This window comes from Tyto alba, unplaced genomic scaffold (assembly GCF_018691265.1).
Source record: "Tyto alba isolate M040663 unplaced genomic scaffold, T.alba_DEE_v4.0 Super-Scaffold_14, whole genome shotgun sequence".
Lineage (NCBI taxonomy): Eukaryota > Metazoa > Chordata > Aves > Strigiformes > Tytonidae > Tyto > Tyto alba.
This window is the reverse complement of record NW_024881276.1, coordinates 21,322,014-21,336,088: the sequence shown is the minus strand read 5'-3', so window position 1 is coordinate 21,336,088 and position 14,075 is coordinate 21,322,014. Positions and strand designations below refer to the sequence as shown.

The window sequence follows — 14,075 nt, the reverse complement described above, 5'->3', positions numbered from 1 at the left end:
ACTACAAGGTACGTATCTTAGCTTTACTAAGAGTTTTGTCAGGCACTGTTTCCAGTCACTTCACGTCAGATAACTTGAAGTCATGACAAGATCAGTATCAAAATAGTGTTACATGCCTATCCATCCATATATCTCTAACCCACAAAGGGTAATCAGATCTATTTTATTTTTTTTTCTCTCATCTGCATGTAAAATCATGGTTAATATTGTTACTTTAAATGTTATTTTAGTAGAATGTTAACACAGTGGATTTTCCCAGCATGAACAATTCAGGAGTGATACTGATGTGCACTAGTATCTTGGAGAGCAAAATATTAGCTAGTGGGGAATATGATTCCTCTACGTTTTCCACTCCAGTCCTGCATCAAAAATGAAGGATGGTCTGTAGAAATATATTTTGTAGTTGTCTTTACCAGTGCTCTACAAAGTGTTGTTCAGTCCCATGTGACAGCGTTATGCACACTGACCAACCTCCTCAGACCTGATACCCATCTACTAAGACTCTTCTACTTTCTAGTGAAAGTCCTCCTAGGTATGTATCCCATTCAGTTCTTGTATGGGCTTGTAAGAGAGCCATGGCACACTTTAGGGCATCTAAAGGTAATGGGCTGGACAGGTAATGGGAGAAATTTGTTCCTTAAATGGTTAAAAATTCTGCTAAGCAATCACTGTTTTATGGCTGCTTGGCAGAACAATACCAAGGAATAAGCATATAGCTACCTACCTCATTCTCAGCTCTCTAATAGTCTTCTCTGAATTTTTAACAGTTTCCAGGGCAACTAGAAACAGAAATATATTTTCTGTAAGCAAGAGCTTCCCAGAACTATCCATTTCCAAGCGGCACACATAGTAATTACAGATTTCTCTTCATCACTGAGTTATTGTTGTGGTTTGAGCCTGGTCAGCAGCTAAACGCCACACAGTCGCTCACCCACCCTCCCCCCACTTGGGAATGGGGAGGGAATCGGAGGGGCAAAGGGAGACTCACGGGTTGAGATAAAAACAGTTTAATAACAGTGACAGAACATGCTGACAGCAGTATCAACAGGTAATGTACCATACAGCTGCTCACCACCTGCCGACCAACACCCACCTGCCCCCAGCCAGTGATCCCAAACACAAAGGCCCCACAGTCACACTCCAGGAAGTGAGAGCCCCTCCCAGCCCTCTCCTGCCTTTATATGGTGAGCACAATGTCACATGACATGGACTATTGGCCAATCAGGGCCCAGCCCTCCAGCTGTGCTCCCCCCGCCCCCGCACACAGGTGAGGGCACTGGGACCTGGGGAGCCCCTGGGGTCTCAGGGTGCTGCAGCTCCTCCCGCTGCCAGACCAACGGGAACTCTAGGCCAGCCCCAACCAGGACAGTTATCACCAGATTTTTAAAAGATCTGCAACTAAATTTGTCTCATCAGTGATTTTGAGATTTTCTTCCCTAGAAACATAAAATGGTGGTGGCAAACATAAAATATTTTGACTTCTTGAGGAAGCTTGGAAAGATACCATAAACATTCCCTTCTGAAATGCTAATTATGAACAGTTTGTCTGCCAGAGCTCAGTTTCCGTAAAGTATGCAGGAGGGATCCACAATCAAATAGTTATGGCAATATAGAGAAACCTAGTTCACAGCTGTCATTTGATCAAGGTCTACCATCAGACATGTCTCCAGTCTTCTGCGAGACTGTCTTTCAGCCAGAGCATGACAGCAGGGGAGACAACGGTATAGAACAGAGTTAAATTTTTTCCCCTCTCTCCTGTAGACATAGGACCACATTTTTATAGAGCACTGAGAAATTAAATATCTTTATAAACAAGAGGAGCTAGAGATGTGCACACACCTGCAGGGCTACGATCTTATTGGCATCACTGAGATGTGGTAGGATGACTTCTATGACTGAGGTGTTGGAATGGAAGGAGACAGGCTCTTTAGGAAGGACAGTCAGTGGGGACGAGGAGAGGGGGTTGCCCTCTTGTCAGTGACCAGTGCATGGAGCTCTGCCTGGGGATCGATGAGGAGCTGACCGAGAGCTTATGGGTCAGGATTAAAGGGAGGGCAGGGACAGGATGCATTATAATGGGAGTCTGCTACAGGCCACCCGACCAGGAAGACTGAGGAAATGAGACCCTCTATAGACAGACAGGAGCAGACTCATGTTGACAAGCCCTGGTCCTCATGGGGGACTTCAATCACCCCAATATCTGTTGGAGGGACAACACAGCAGGGTATAAGCAATCCAGGAGGTTCCTGGAATGTGTTGATGATAACTTTCTTCTCCAAGTGATAGAGGAGCCACCAAAGAGAGGTGCCATGCTGGACCTTGTTCTCACTAACAAGGAGGGGCTGGTGGGCAGTGTGAAGCCCAAGGGAAATCTGGGTAGTAGTGACCATGAAATGGTGGCGTTCAAGATTCTTAGGGCAGCAAGGAGGGCACACAGCAAGCTACCCTGGTCTTCAGGAGAGCAGAATTTAGCCTCTTCAGGGATCTGCTTGGCAGAGTAGCATGGGATAAAGCCATGTAGGGAAGAAGGGCCCAAGAAAGCTCATTAATATTCAAGGATCACCTCCTCCAAGCTCAGGAGTGATGCATCTTGACAAAGTCAGGTATGACCACCAGCAGGCCTGCATGGATGAACAAGGAGCTCATTGACAAGCTCAAACACAAAAAAGAAGCCTACAGAGGGTGGAAGCAAGGGCAGGTAGCCAGGGAGGGATACAGAGAAATTGTCCGAGCAGCCAGGGATCAGGTTAGGAAGGCCAAAGCCCTGATAGAATTAAATTTGGCCATGGGTGTCAAAGATAGCAAGACAAGCTTCTGTAGGTATGTCAGTAATAAAATAGGTATGTCAGTAATAAAAGGAAGACTAGGGACAATGTGGGCTCTCTCCAGAAGGAAATGAGACATGGCTACCTAGGATATGGAGAAGGCTGAGGTACTCAATGGCTTTTTTGCCTCAGTCTTATTGACAAGTGCTCCAGCCACACTGGAACACACAGAATCCAAACCTGATAAGTTCACTGTAAGCAGAACCTGTGGAGCAGTATGGTAGAAGTTCAGACATTATACATCTGTAAAAGAGTAGTGATTTTGTACGCATAGGAATTGTACATAAGTCTTTTAAGTTCTATAGGGCTACTATGGGATCTTGGTGTACAGTTTCTGAAATGCTTTAACTATGTTGCGGATGACATCGCACTAATTGTGCTCTGCTTTTTTATTCAAGTATGCTAAATATGTGTCTACCTGATTCTGCTTTCCAAATGATAGGTAGATTCTAGAATGCTGACAGTAATTTTGTACTTTGATAAAATGTTGTTTTATTCTTAGAATAGTAGTATTCTAAGTCCCACTGATCAATGTTAGCTCTATAAAGAAGCAGAAAAAAAGGTCTTTTAAAATGTTATTCTGTGACAAATTTTCCTAGCCATTTGGAGCATTTAGTTCTGATGAGATTTTCACCAAATTTACAAAAAAAAAAAAAAAAAAAAAGTGCTCTTCCTATCTTTTTAAATTTAGCATTAGACTGTGCTCCTAGGAAGTATTCATAAATAGCAAATTCTGGTTTTCTTGGTTACTATCTATAGGTTTAGCTGCTAGCTTAATGAGAATTAGAGTGCTGTTCCTCATTAGACCCATCATTATCTGTGCAAGAGGAATGGTTTTGAAAGAAAATAAGCTTTGCATTTCTTAAATTATGTTTTGAATATTTAGATGAGGAGGAAAACAGTTGTCAGTGGATAGAAAGCTGGAGATCAAGTGTGCTTAGAGATGAGGCTAGAAGTATAGGTAATTTCTGAGACTGGATTGTGTAATTGAAAAGGTGAGGGTTGGAAGAAGAGCTTTTTTCGTATCAATTTGATTTTGGGACTGATTTTCATGTGAATATGTCATGACTCTTTACTATGTAATTAGGAGAAGTTCCCCTCTCAGAACTCAAATCCTAACTACTTTTATTGCCCATACTATATGGAACATAGGTATTTTTGTTAACTGCTTGACCAGTAACTCCGTATTAGCAGAGCTAGAGATACTTACACGTGCTTATAAAATGGGATAAACATTTTCAGTAGTTCAAAGCTGGACTAAACTCTTCTTTTACTTTTAGCTGTCTTTACACATTTTGCTGTGTTTTGTAGATGCATGTTATTATGTAGTGTATACATTCCCTATGAATCTTAAATTTCTTCCAGTGTGAAATGGATAGATTGAATCCCTTCCATGGGCCATAACTCTGCTAAATATCTGTGAATGCTGTCTCAATTTTGAAGGAACCAAAATAGAAAATTCTGGCTTTCTCACAGATGTCTAAGTAATTCCATGTCAAAGAAACATACAGTCATAGAATGGTTTGGGTTGGAAGGGACCTTAAAGGTCACTTGGCTCCAACCCCCCTGCCATGGGCAGGGACACCTCCCACCAGCCCAGGGTGCTCCCAGCCCCGTCCAGCCTGGCCTTGAACCCTTCCAGGGAGGGGGCAGCCACAGCTTCTCAGGGCAACCTGTGCCACTGTCTCATCGCCCTCACAGGAAATAACTTCTTCCTTATGTCTAATCTAAATCTGCCCTCTTTCACTTAAAAGCATTATGCCTTGTCCTATCCCTATATTCCCTGATAAAGTGCCCCTCCCCAGCTTTCCTGTAGCCCCCTTTAAGCACTGGAAGGCTGCTATAATGTCTCCCCGGAGCCTTCTCTTCTCCAGGCTGAACAACCCCAACTCTCTCAGCCTGTCCTCACAGGGGAGGTGCTTCAGCCCCCTGGTCATCTCCATGGCTCTAATCTGGACCCACTCAAGCAGGTCCTCTGGAAGACTGAGTGTCAGGATTTTATCCAGTGGAAGGTTTTTACATTTTTTACAAAGACAAAATCCTGTGCACGTGTTCTCTCTAAACACTTCTGTACTAAATATTGCAGTGTACCCATATTGGTACAATTCACCTCTACAAGATAAACTCTGCCAATGATAAATAACACCACTTCCAAAGGAGTTTAGACAAAAATGTTTTCAGATTTTATTGTTCATTGGTCCTGAGATGTAATGACATGTAAGAAGCAACCTTTTCTGAGCCCCTAGAAAAGTGGAAGAATTATTATCTCTTGCTTTCCATCACAGATGCTCGAGTGTATTATAGAAGAGTCGAGCATGTAAAGAGTTTGTCATGTTTAGCTTCATAATCAATCTTCTCACTAAAACTAAAAAAAAATATATATATTTTTGAAAAAAAAAATATCACACCCTTCTGAAACCTGTTGTCATTTTCCTCCCTACCTGTTTACCTGTTGGAAATGCCAGGATACAGGATTCTTACCATGGTTGTGCTTGTTCTTAAAAGACTTTCCATTGTGCAGAGCCCCCAGGAAATGACAGTAGGATTCGCCACTGGGAATCTTTGTACCCTGTTGCTGGGAACTTTCACAATAGTGTGCCAGGGCACACGACTGAGTAGTCATACGAAACAGTGTGCTCCACCCTAAATGGTATTATGTATGTTGGCACTGCTGCTCAGTCTGCTTGCTGTGTGAGAAGAAATTAAGGGTTATCAAGCGTTGGAACAAGGTGCCCAAGGGAGTAGTTTAAATACCTCCCTGGAGATATTTAAAGGACATGTATATGTGGCACTTAGGGACATGGTTTAGTGATGGACTTGGCAGTGTTAGGTTTATGGTTGGACTCAATGATCTTAAAGGTGTTTTACAACCTAAATGATTCTACAATTTCAACAAAATATTTTGCACTTCATTTACTTTTGTTAGAGTTGAAAGCAGGTTGCCTTTCTCACTGTTTGGAGTAAAACACACTTACTGAGACGGACTGGAAAGGTGACTGGAAGAAGCCTTGGTTAGGGAAATACCGGAAGGTAGCTGTTAGGAGAAGGTCTTTTCCCCAGTAGGGTGAGCTGAAGCATTCATCTGTTGCAAAATGCCGGCTGTTTGGATCACAGTTGTGTTATGCTACAGAAGAGACTTTCTACCAATGGTACTTGGTGATTTCTGCTTTTATTTAATTGCTAACATTTCTAAAGCTGGAATATGTGGCAGGCAGTATAATGCACTACCAGAGTTCCTTCAGTTTCCCAGGTGTGCTCTGTAGCATCAGCGTGTGATTAATGTGTAGCCTGGACTCCATGAAGGATTCATCTTTGCTGCTAGCCCATTTCACAGCGGTTCTCAGAACATGGTGTGTGCTGCGCAGGTACTAGCCACTGTGGAGAACCACTAACTCTGCTGCACATGCTGGTATGCACAGTGAGGCTTTTTATCCAAAGTTTAAAAATTTGGTCTCTGAAACTGCAAAAGGCACCAGACAAGCCTGTGGACAATGGGGCAAAAGAGAACAATGAAAGTGGTACAAGCTGAATGTCTGTGGTATTGTTGTGATTCTTAATTACAGGTGTGCTTAAAGTGGTGGAAGGCTTCTGAGTAAGGTCCAAAAATACTTTGCTACATGGTTAACTTACCCAGAAGAGTACAGACCAGGAAACAACTAGCTTATTAAGCTTTTGCATACCTCTCACATTCTTGGCTAAGCAGCTTTGTGTTCCAACCTCTAGAAACATTAGCTAACGGTCTCCTGCTGACTAGCAAGTTACCTTCTGATGAGCATGAAAACTATCATTGTGGAGACAACAAGCAAAAATTCGAAAAAGTAAGAGGGAGTAAGGAAAATATTGACAAAAGAAAGGAGACAGCATTTGGACCCAAGTATACAAAGATATTCAAAATAAGACCCATTCCTCTACCACACTTTCAAAAGAGCATGCAGATCATTCCCACCAGTTCCCATCATGACATAGGCTGCAGCGGAACCGAAATGTTTTGTTGTTCAGGTCTCTTTTAAAATAAAATACTAGTTCAATACCTATATTTCAATCAATCATAGAAGAAAAACATCAGAATGCAAATATGTAATAGTACATCTGGGCACTCTCACGCAGTGATAAGGGTTCACTTGATTTGACATCAGAAGTCCATTTTGGACTTGGTTTAGGCCCTTATATTTCTGCAACTGGAGGGAGAATGTTTCTCTTTAAAATACTGTACTTCATCCTGTTATAAATACATAAATGGCAGAGTAATGACATACTGAATTGAGTAATAAGGATATAATCGGTTCTTTTTTCTACACATTTTTACAAAAATATCATTTGCGCTTTTTAAAATTTATTTATAATACCCCTGGCTGTTGTATTTTACTTTATTGAAGTTTTATCCTAAGCTGAAACTAACTTAAATTCAAATAATAGCGTCTATATTGAATCGGATGAATCAGAACATTGTATCTGGTATTGTTTTATTAGTTTTCTTGGGGAATAGATTTTAATTCTTTTTCTCAGTGTTGGAATTACTACTGCTTGTGTTACTTTTACATATTTCAAACATTTAAAATAAGTATTTTGTTTCCAAAATCAAGCTTGTTTCATTGTTTTTCCATTAAGGAGACCCATGTTAGCAAAACCTAAAAGTCAGCTGCACTCCTAACGTTCACTGGAGGTCTGTTTATTTAAAATCAGTTAAGATTAGCAACCCTCGAATGAGGGCTTCTTTCTTTGTCCTTACTCTATCTACTCCTTGGAACATTTTCTTCTGAGTTTTCTTGTTCTTAGACAAATTATGATGTATGATGAACTGGTGTAGGATGAGGACCATGATACCATTGTGCAGCGTAAGTTTCAAAATTATGTTTTGGCCATTTTGTCAAAGGAACGAAACTTGTCTGGAGATGAAGACACTGATGGTGGTGATGATGATGATGATGATGATGATGACAATGATGATGACGATGAAGAAGTAGAAGAAGGAGAAGAAAAAGAAGAAGCAGAAGGAGGAGGGGAAGAAACAGAGAAAGAAGAGGAAACAGAGGAAAAATATGAAAAGGAGAAACATAGTAAATCACCCAAGGGAGAGAAAAGCAGTAATAGCACAGTGGAAACTGTTGAGGTAAAAGCATTTATTTCTATTAAGTTATTGGTCTATGAAAGAATTTGGTTCTATAACTTACATTGGTTTGAATACAAGTGTAGTTATCCTGGAAATGCAAAGTTGTTTTTTGGGGTGGTTTTGGTAGAGGGAGGAACACATATGTAAGTGTTAAACATTTTATTTTTCAACAAGTCTGAAAATAGAGATTTCATTGTTTTGTCTCTCTATAGACAGGAGGGACTACTCAGAAAGAGACCATCATTCAGCAGGGTAAGGATACAATTCCTAAGAATTGGACCATTATGGACATTCTAAATACAATCTCTATTATAAAAATACTGAACAATACAGTTATTGTCAGTATCTTCAGAGGTGATGAAATTTGAGAGGCAAAAAAACATTAATAATTGTTAATGATTTGAAAGAAGAAATTACTTTTCACAGTTACGTATTGGAGGAAGTCCCTGAGGACTTTCTTTTAGCAGGACTGCATCTTATTTGCTAAGCATAGTTCTAGTTGTGCAGTGGCAAAGTAATGGTAATTGTATTATCTCTCAAGCAACTTCTTTATGTGCCGTCTTTCTTCACTTCAACAGAGAAGCTTGTCAAAAGTCCTTCCCTGTCAACTGACATTTCCTCATTATGTTCACAAACAGATTATTTTAGGTGAAATGTGGTAATTACTGAACACTGTTCAGAGATGCTGGAGATGTAAGTCTGGATGTTGCTTGCAGTTAGGATGACAGTGTGAGTGAACTGTATTTTAGAACTTTAGAAAAGCTGGGGAGCGTGAAGTTGGGTGCCCTCTATGCAAGACAATTAAAACCCACTTCTTTTATTTTATGAATTCTGGAATAATCTATAATTGTTCTTTTGAACAAAAATAACAAATGTGGTATAAAAACAACCATTGCCTTACTACTGAAGAAGCTATGCCATTTATTTTCAATGTTATAATGGAAATAGCTTGTCCAGAATGGATGCTTAAATATTTTTCCATCATCCAGTGATCTGGAAGTTTGGATATTAAGGTCTAAATTTATATCATTCCAAAGGGAGTATAGGAAAATTTAAACACAGGAACATCAACTCAGATGGAAAGTTCTTCCTTTCCCAGAATTGTTTCTATGGAATAAAATTCATGCTGAACTGTAACTCCTGCCTTAAAAGTCAGCTTTTCTGAGTTAGAATAGCCTTTCAAAATCAGTGTGCAAGACATTGTCTTCTGTCAGTAGGAGCAAAACTATGAGTGTCAAGTCAAAACATTCTATATAATGTCACTGCCATAAGTGCTGTGTTCTTGAAAATCGAGCATCTGGAGAATAATACAAGGACATTATATACAGAGTTTAAAAAATAAAAACATTCTTGTCAGGCTGCACATCAAGTTGAACGGAATATTCCAATTGCTTTTTTTTGTAAGATCCTCATTTTATTTCGTGACTTTTCCTTCAAAAATAATTTGAAGAACATTTTTTCTGCTCTTAATTTATAACAATCAGAAGGAAGTTAATATGAAGTTTTATATTATTGTAGAGAAAGAAGGCACTGACAATCACTCTGTGAACAATTCTTCAGAGAACAGTGATGACCAAATAACTGGAGGAATCTTTGGGAGGAAAAAGGTATGTGGCCTGATTTTCCTTATAGTTTTACCAGTGACCAAGAAAGCAGTGGGCAGTTACCAAACGGAATCAAATACCCCAATTTACCTGATCTGCATAAACAATTAAACTGCTAAGCAACCTGTTCCTTCTGTTTGAGGTTTAATTTTATTTTGTGATAACTTAAAATTGTCCAAATAATTGCTCTATTAAAATAAATCATAGTACTTCTGTCAGTAGAAATGAGATAAAGCCCATTATCACTGTTCATGTATAACATGCCCATAAAAGACATGGTCACATCAGATTTTGGTGAGGTGAAAACTTAGGACTTGATTCCTATGGGATGCTATTTAAAAATATTTTTCATCATCTTTCTCTCTGAAAGCAGCAGCTGAGCCAGTTGACCTTGTATCTATTTTCAGTGTGCACTGATTTAAAGAGTGTGCTTATATACATATGTGCATATTGAGGAGTACCTTATATGGAATTTCTTACAGGTTTAGGATCCAAGGGCTTCTGCAGAGACTGGCTGCTGTTTTTGCTGTTGAACAAAGACCTTAAGTACCAATTAACTTTAAGCACATGTTTAGTCTCACTGACATAAAACCACATTGTCATTAACTTTAATGGGACTACACACGTTTATAACGAAGTGTATTAAGCATTTACTGCTCTGGGACTTTGCATATCTGAGCCTCTATTTTTACCTCAGACTCGTGTTTGAAAGAAACACAAAAAAATTTGCACCACTTGCAATATTTTGTACAAAATGTACAGTGTGTAATTTGACAAAATGCAATCATTTTAACTTCTCAGATTTGTTTGTGCCATTTTGACACAATTCAAATATTGCACCAGAATGTTCTCCAGTAACATTTTTTAAATAGTCATTTTGTTTTGAAAAAAATATTTATTTTACCAAGGAGAAATTTGTGACCTAAACTGACCTTGATATATACAAAAGGCTTTGTGTTTTTTTTAACCTTGAACATCACAGGTAACTGTTTTGGTCATATTATTTACCTGTTTTTTACTTCAGTTTTCTCTGTTTAAGCAAAAGCCGTTGACAGGCCAAAAGAACATATGTAGCAGAAAGGAAGATAGATCTGGAAATCTATTACAGAGTGGACAAGAAAAAGAAAAGGAAGATTTATCTGGTGAAGACAGTAAAGATGAAAGCCAGAATAATACTTTGGAGAACTCCAGGGAAACTGTGACTAACCAGGACAGAAGGATGAAATCTTCTACTTGTATATTACTCTAACACTGTTAGAGTACGTAAGAATGTGACAGTCTTAAAGCACATAGTGCATTTTTACTTGAAAACAGTTACAACTCACTAGAGATGTTGACGGTTGCTTTTTTGATTAATTGGATTGCTATGATTTTAAACATGTAGACCATTTTCTTTATATTTATTGGTAATTTTAATAGTTGCAATTGATATGCTTATCAGCATCTTGCTGGACTTCTGTGGCCTTAACTGTTAGTATTGTAAAACAAAATATATTTTTTTATGAGAAAAGTTGAATACAGGCATTTCATGGTTTTTGCTAAATAATTTTATTCTGTTTCATTCTACAGAGTAACACTTTCAGTATGATACTCTTGCAAAATTATAATATTTGGTGTAAGATATTACTTGGTTTAACAACCTAGGTATTAATATTGAAGTTGACATTTTAAAGAGGGTACTCAGTTACTTAGAAATACCTATGCCTCTTTGTGTTTTGACTTAGAAAAATAGCAATATAACTTCCAAGTTAACATGCAGGCCGTTATTGAGGAGGTTACTTCAGTATGTGCCTAATTTCATATGTGGCACTCGTTCCACTGGAAACAGTACCTAAGAGTTGTGTAAGTATGTAAGTAAGTATCCTGCCAAATTGGGACTTGGAGAAACCTTTCATTTCTGAGAGATGCTGAACTCTCTCCTGCTGAAATCAGTGTACGCTGATGGGACACTTTCTTCACAGAATCAGGCCCAATAAAAACTGGACATCCTCACTGGTGTTTCAGTTGGATTCTAATCCTATGTTCTTTCAACATCCATACCTTAATGAGTCTCTAGTGAAGCTTTTCTTACAGGAAAATAATGTAGCCAGTTACTATGGAATACATTGGTATGACAGACAGATCATTATGGGCTAAATATTCATGTTTTTCTCAGGCAACCTGGCTTTTTTTCAGATGGAGGCTGAGCAGCAGGAGTAATGAATCCCATTACTGGTATGGATAAGCAGTATGTTTGGGTTTTTAATTAGTCCAAGAAGCAGAAGTAACAAACCCACTATTTTAATTACCAGCATTGCCTCCAAATAAAATTTGATTTCTAAAATTGTACTCCAGACAAATAAGAAATATAACCCTTACCATGATGAATCTGATCCAGCGTCTATGTTTGCCTCTAAACTAAAAACTAAGCATACTAGAATATGCTTATTTTTTATGAATATAGACAAGCTCTAGCATAAATATAAAATACATAATTATTTCTAAACCGAGTACTTTTCAGAATACTTTACAAGGGAGAGATTGTCTTTGTAGAAAACCAAGGAAAACGTTACTTAATTTCACTGACATATGAACACATTTTAATATGCCTTTGGCCATATTTTGCCTTTGGATTATCAGTTTTCCTAGTTTCAGACTCGCTTAAGTTTTATATAACAGAAGTGTCTGGAGTTGTATTCGACCTAGAAGTTGATTCAGCCGAATGCTTTGTCTCTGTAAGTATGGCAGGTGCCCAGATTCTTTCACGGGGCCTCCTCTGTGCTACAGTTAGCATCATACTAAAAACCTGGGTGCTTGGGTGATCCTTTGCCAGAGTTAATTGAGATCCTTTTGTTGCTCTAATTTTTCTTTGGCCTACTCTTGAGTTCTGCAATGAATCTTACATGAGCTATTTTTTCTTTGCCAGTATGCATTATATTTACATATTTTCTTGTTTTCCTGAATGCACATGTTGTTTCTGTTCTACTTGGGTACTGTTGTGAATAGTAAAAAAGTGGAAAGGGAGAAATAAAGTAAATAGTGTCCTCCGTAATTTAAATAAGCTTTAATTATTTTTTAAGTGGAGCTCAATCACACAAATTGTTACTGTAAGGACAATTTTTTTTTTTTTAAATGTGAACTACTTTAGTGAAAAATATTAAAGTGGGAATTACCCTTAAACCTAATGCTACAGAATTTTATGTAATGGACTCTAAACTGATGTACACCAAAGGAAATTCAGGGATTTGTACATTTATCTGATCCATACACTTCACTTAAGAAGAAGCAGGACCAAATTTATCCATTCACATGTCTTTTTTTTTTACATGTCTTCCTCGGTAATAAAAAAGTTTAAACAAATAAAACAATTTACATGTACATGCATATTAATTTAAAGGGGTTTTTAGCAAATTCACAATCCTTATGTTAAAAATGTAAGGGGTGTTTTATTACTGAAAGGCTTTCATCAACTGATGCGTAGCAAAAATTAGAAACATTTATAGTACATTTTTCTCTGTTTTTTCGTACTTTCCCAAAGATAACTGTATCAACTTAAATCTTTATTTCTAGATTTCACAGCCCTGTCATACAGCAGAGATTGTGCTTTAGAATTGCAGGTTTTCTAAAATTTCTCCATCGAACCTACCACCAGGTGGAGTTTGTGCTCTTCGAGGGTGTAACTGCCTCGTCCCACCCAGCCTGTGAAGCCAGACATTTTCCTTCCCCTGGCCCCTGAAAAGCAGTTAAAGATAATCACTCTGTATCAAATCTTCTGATTCAAAATTCTTTGACAGCTTTATGTTTTCTGGCATATCACTTTTGGTGTTAAAGTACTCTGGTACCTCAACATGTTTATATAGTGTATTTTTAAAATTTTAGACTGTTTATTTGTAAAAATATAAAGTCAGAAAACTACAATTATTCATGTGTCATGTATTTCTCAATTTATACATAGATGTTCAGTGGTCAAATTCTGATACATAAAGGTATGTCTAGGCATAGGTGTTTAATCTAAAAAGAAGTGCTATTAGTTCATCTTGAATACATATATATGTATATGCACTGATATATATACGTGTGTGTATCTATTTATATGAAGATACATGTATGTATAGACATATGTAGGTAAGTGTGCATGTATATGAATGATTAAATGTGTACCTCCTGAAATTTCCTTTTCATCCATATATTGACATATGGATGTTTATGGATTTCCAGGAAGCACGGGATTCACTTATACAGCTACTGTTCCCATGCAGGTTTGTGGTGACTGAAGTAGACAAGAAGAGAACACGCTGTTTGGACAGTATTTTATATACCCAAAGATGATGATGATGATGATGATGATGATGATGATGATGATGATGATGATAATAATAATAATATATCGAGTGAACTTTATAAATTTTGAGTTTACAAACTAGGTCCAATCTTTGTCCCTGAGGAAGATTTTAAATCATGCTGTTGAAATTAGGGAATTTGAAGGAAATTGAGTTAGTATCACAATGGTAAACCCCTGTAAGTTCTAATAATCACGTGTACACAAGCTAATCTTAC

The 14,075-nt window shown here is 38.0% G+C and overlaps 1 protein-coding gene across 1 annotated transcript; it reads left to right on the top strand.

Moving 5' to 3' along the window:
- The first annotated feature begins 1,660 nt into the window (after positions 1 to 1,660).
- LOC116961524 (histone H2A.Z-specific chaperone CHZ1-like) lies at positions 1,661 to 12,570 on the top strand. The gene is made up of 8 exons (XM_042788271.1): positions 1,661 to 1,721; positions 2,281 to 2,376; positions 6,549 to 6,643; positions 7,699 to 7,785; positions 7,822 to 7,935; positions 8,148 to 8,187; positions 9,454 to 9,542; positions 10,579 to 12,570. Exons 1-8 carry the CDS (start codon positions 1,661 to 1,663, stop codon positions 10,786 to 10,788), a joined length of 792 nt encoding a protein of 263 aa, XP_042644205.1. The 3' UTR covers positions 10,789 to 12,570.
- Positions 12,571 to 14,075: the final 1,505 nt, after the last annotated feature.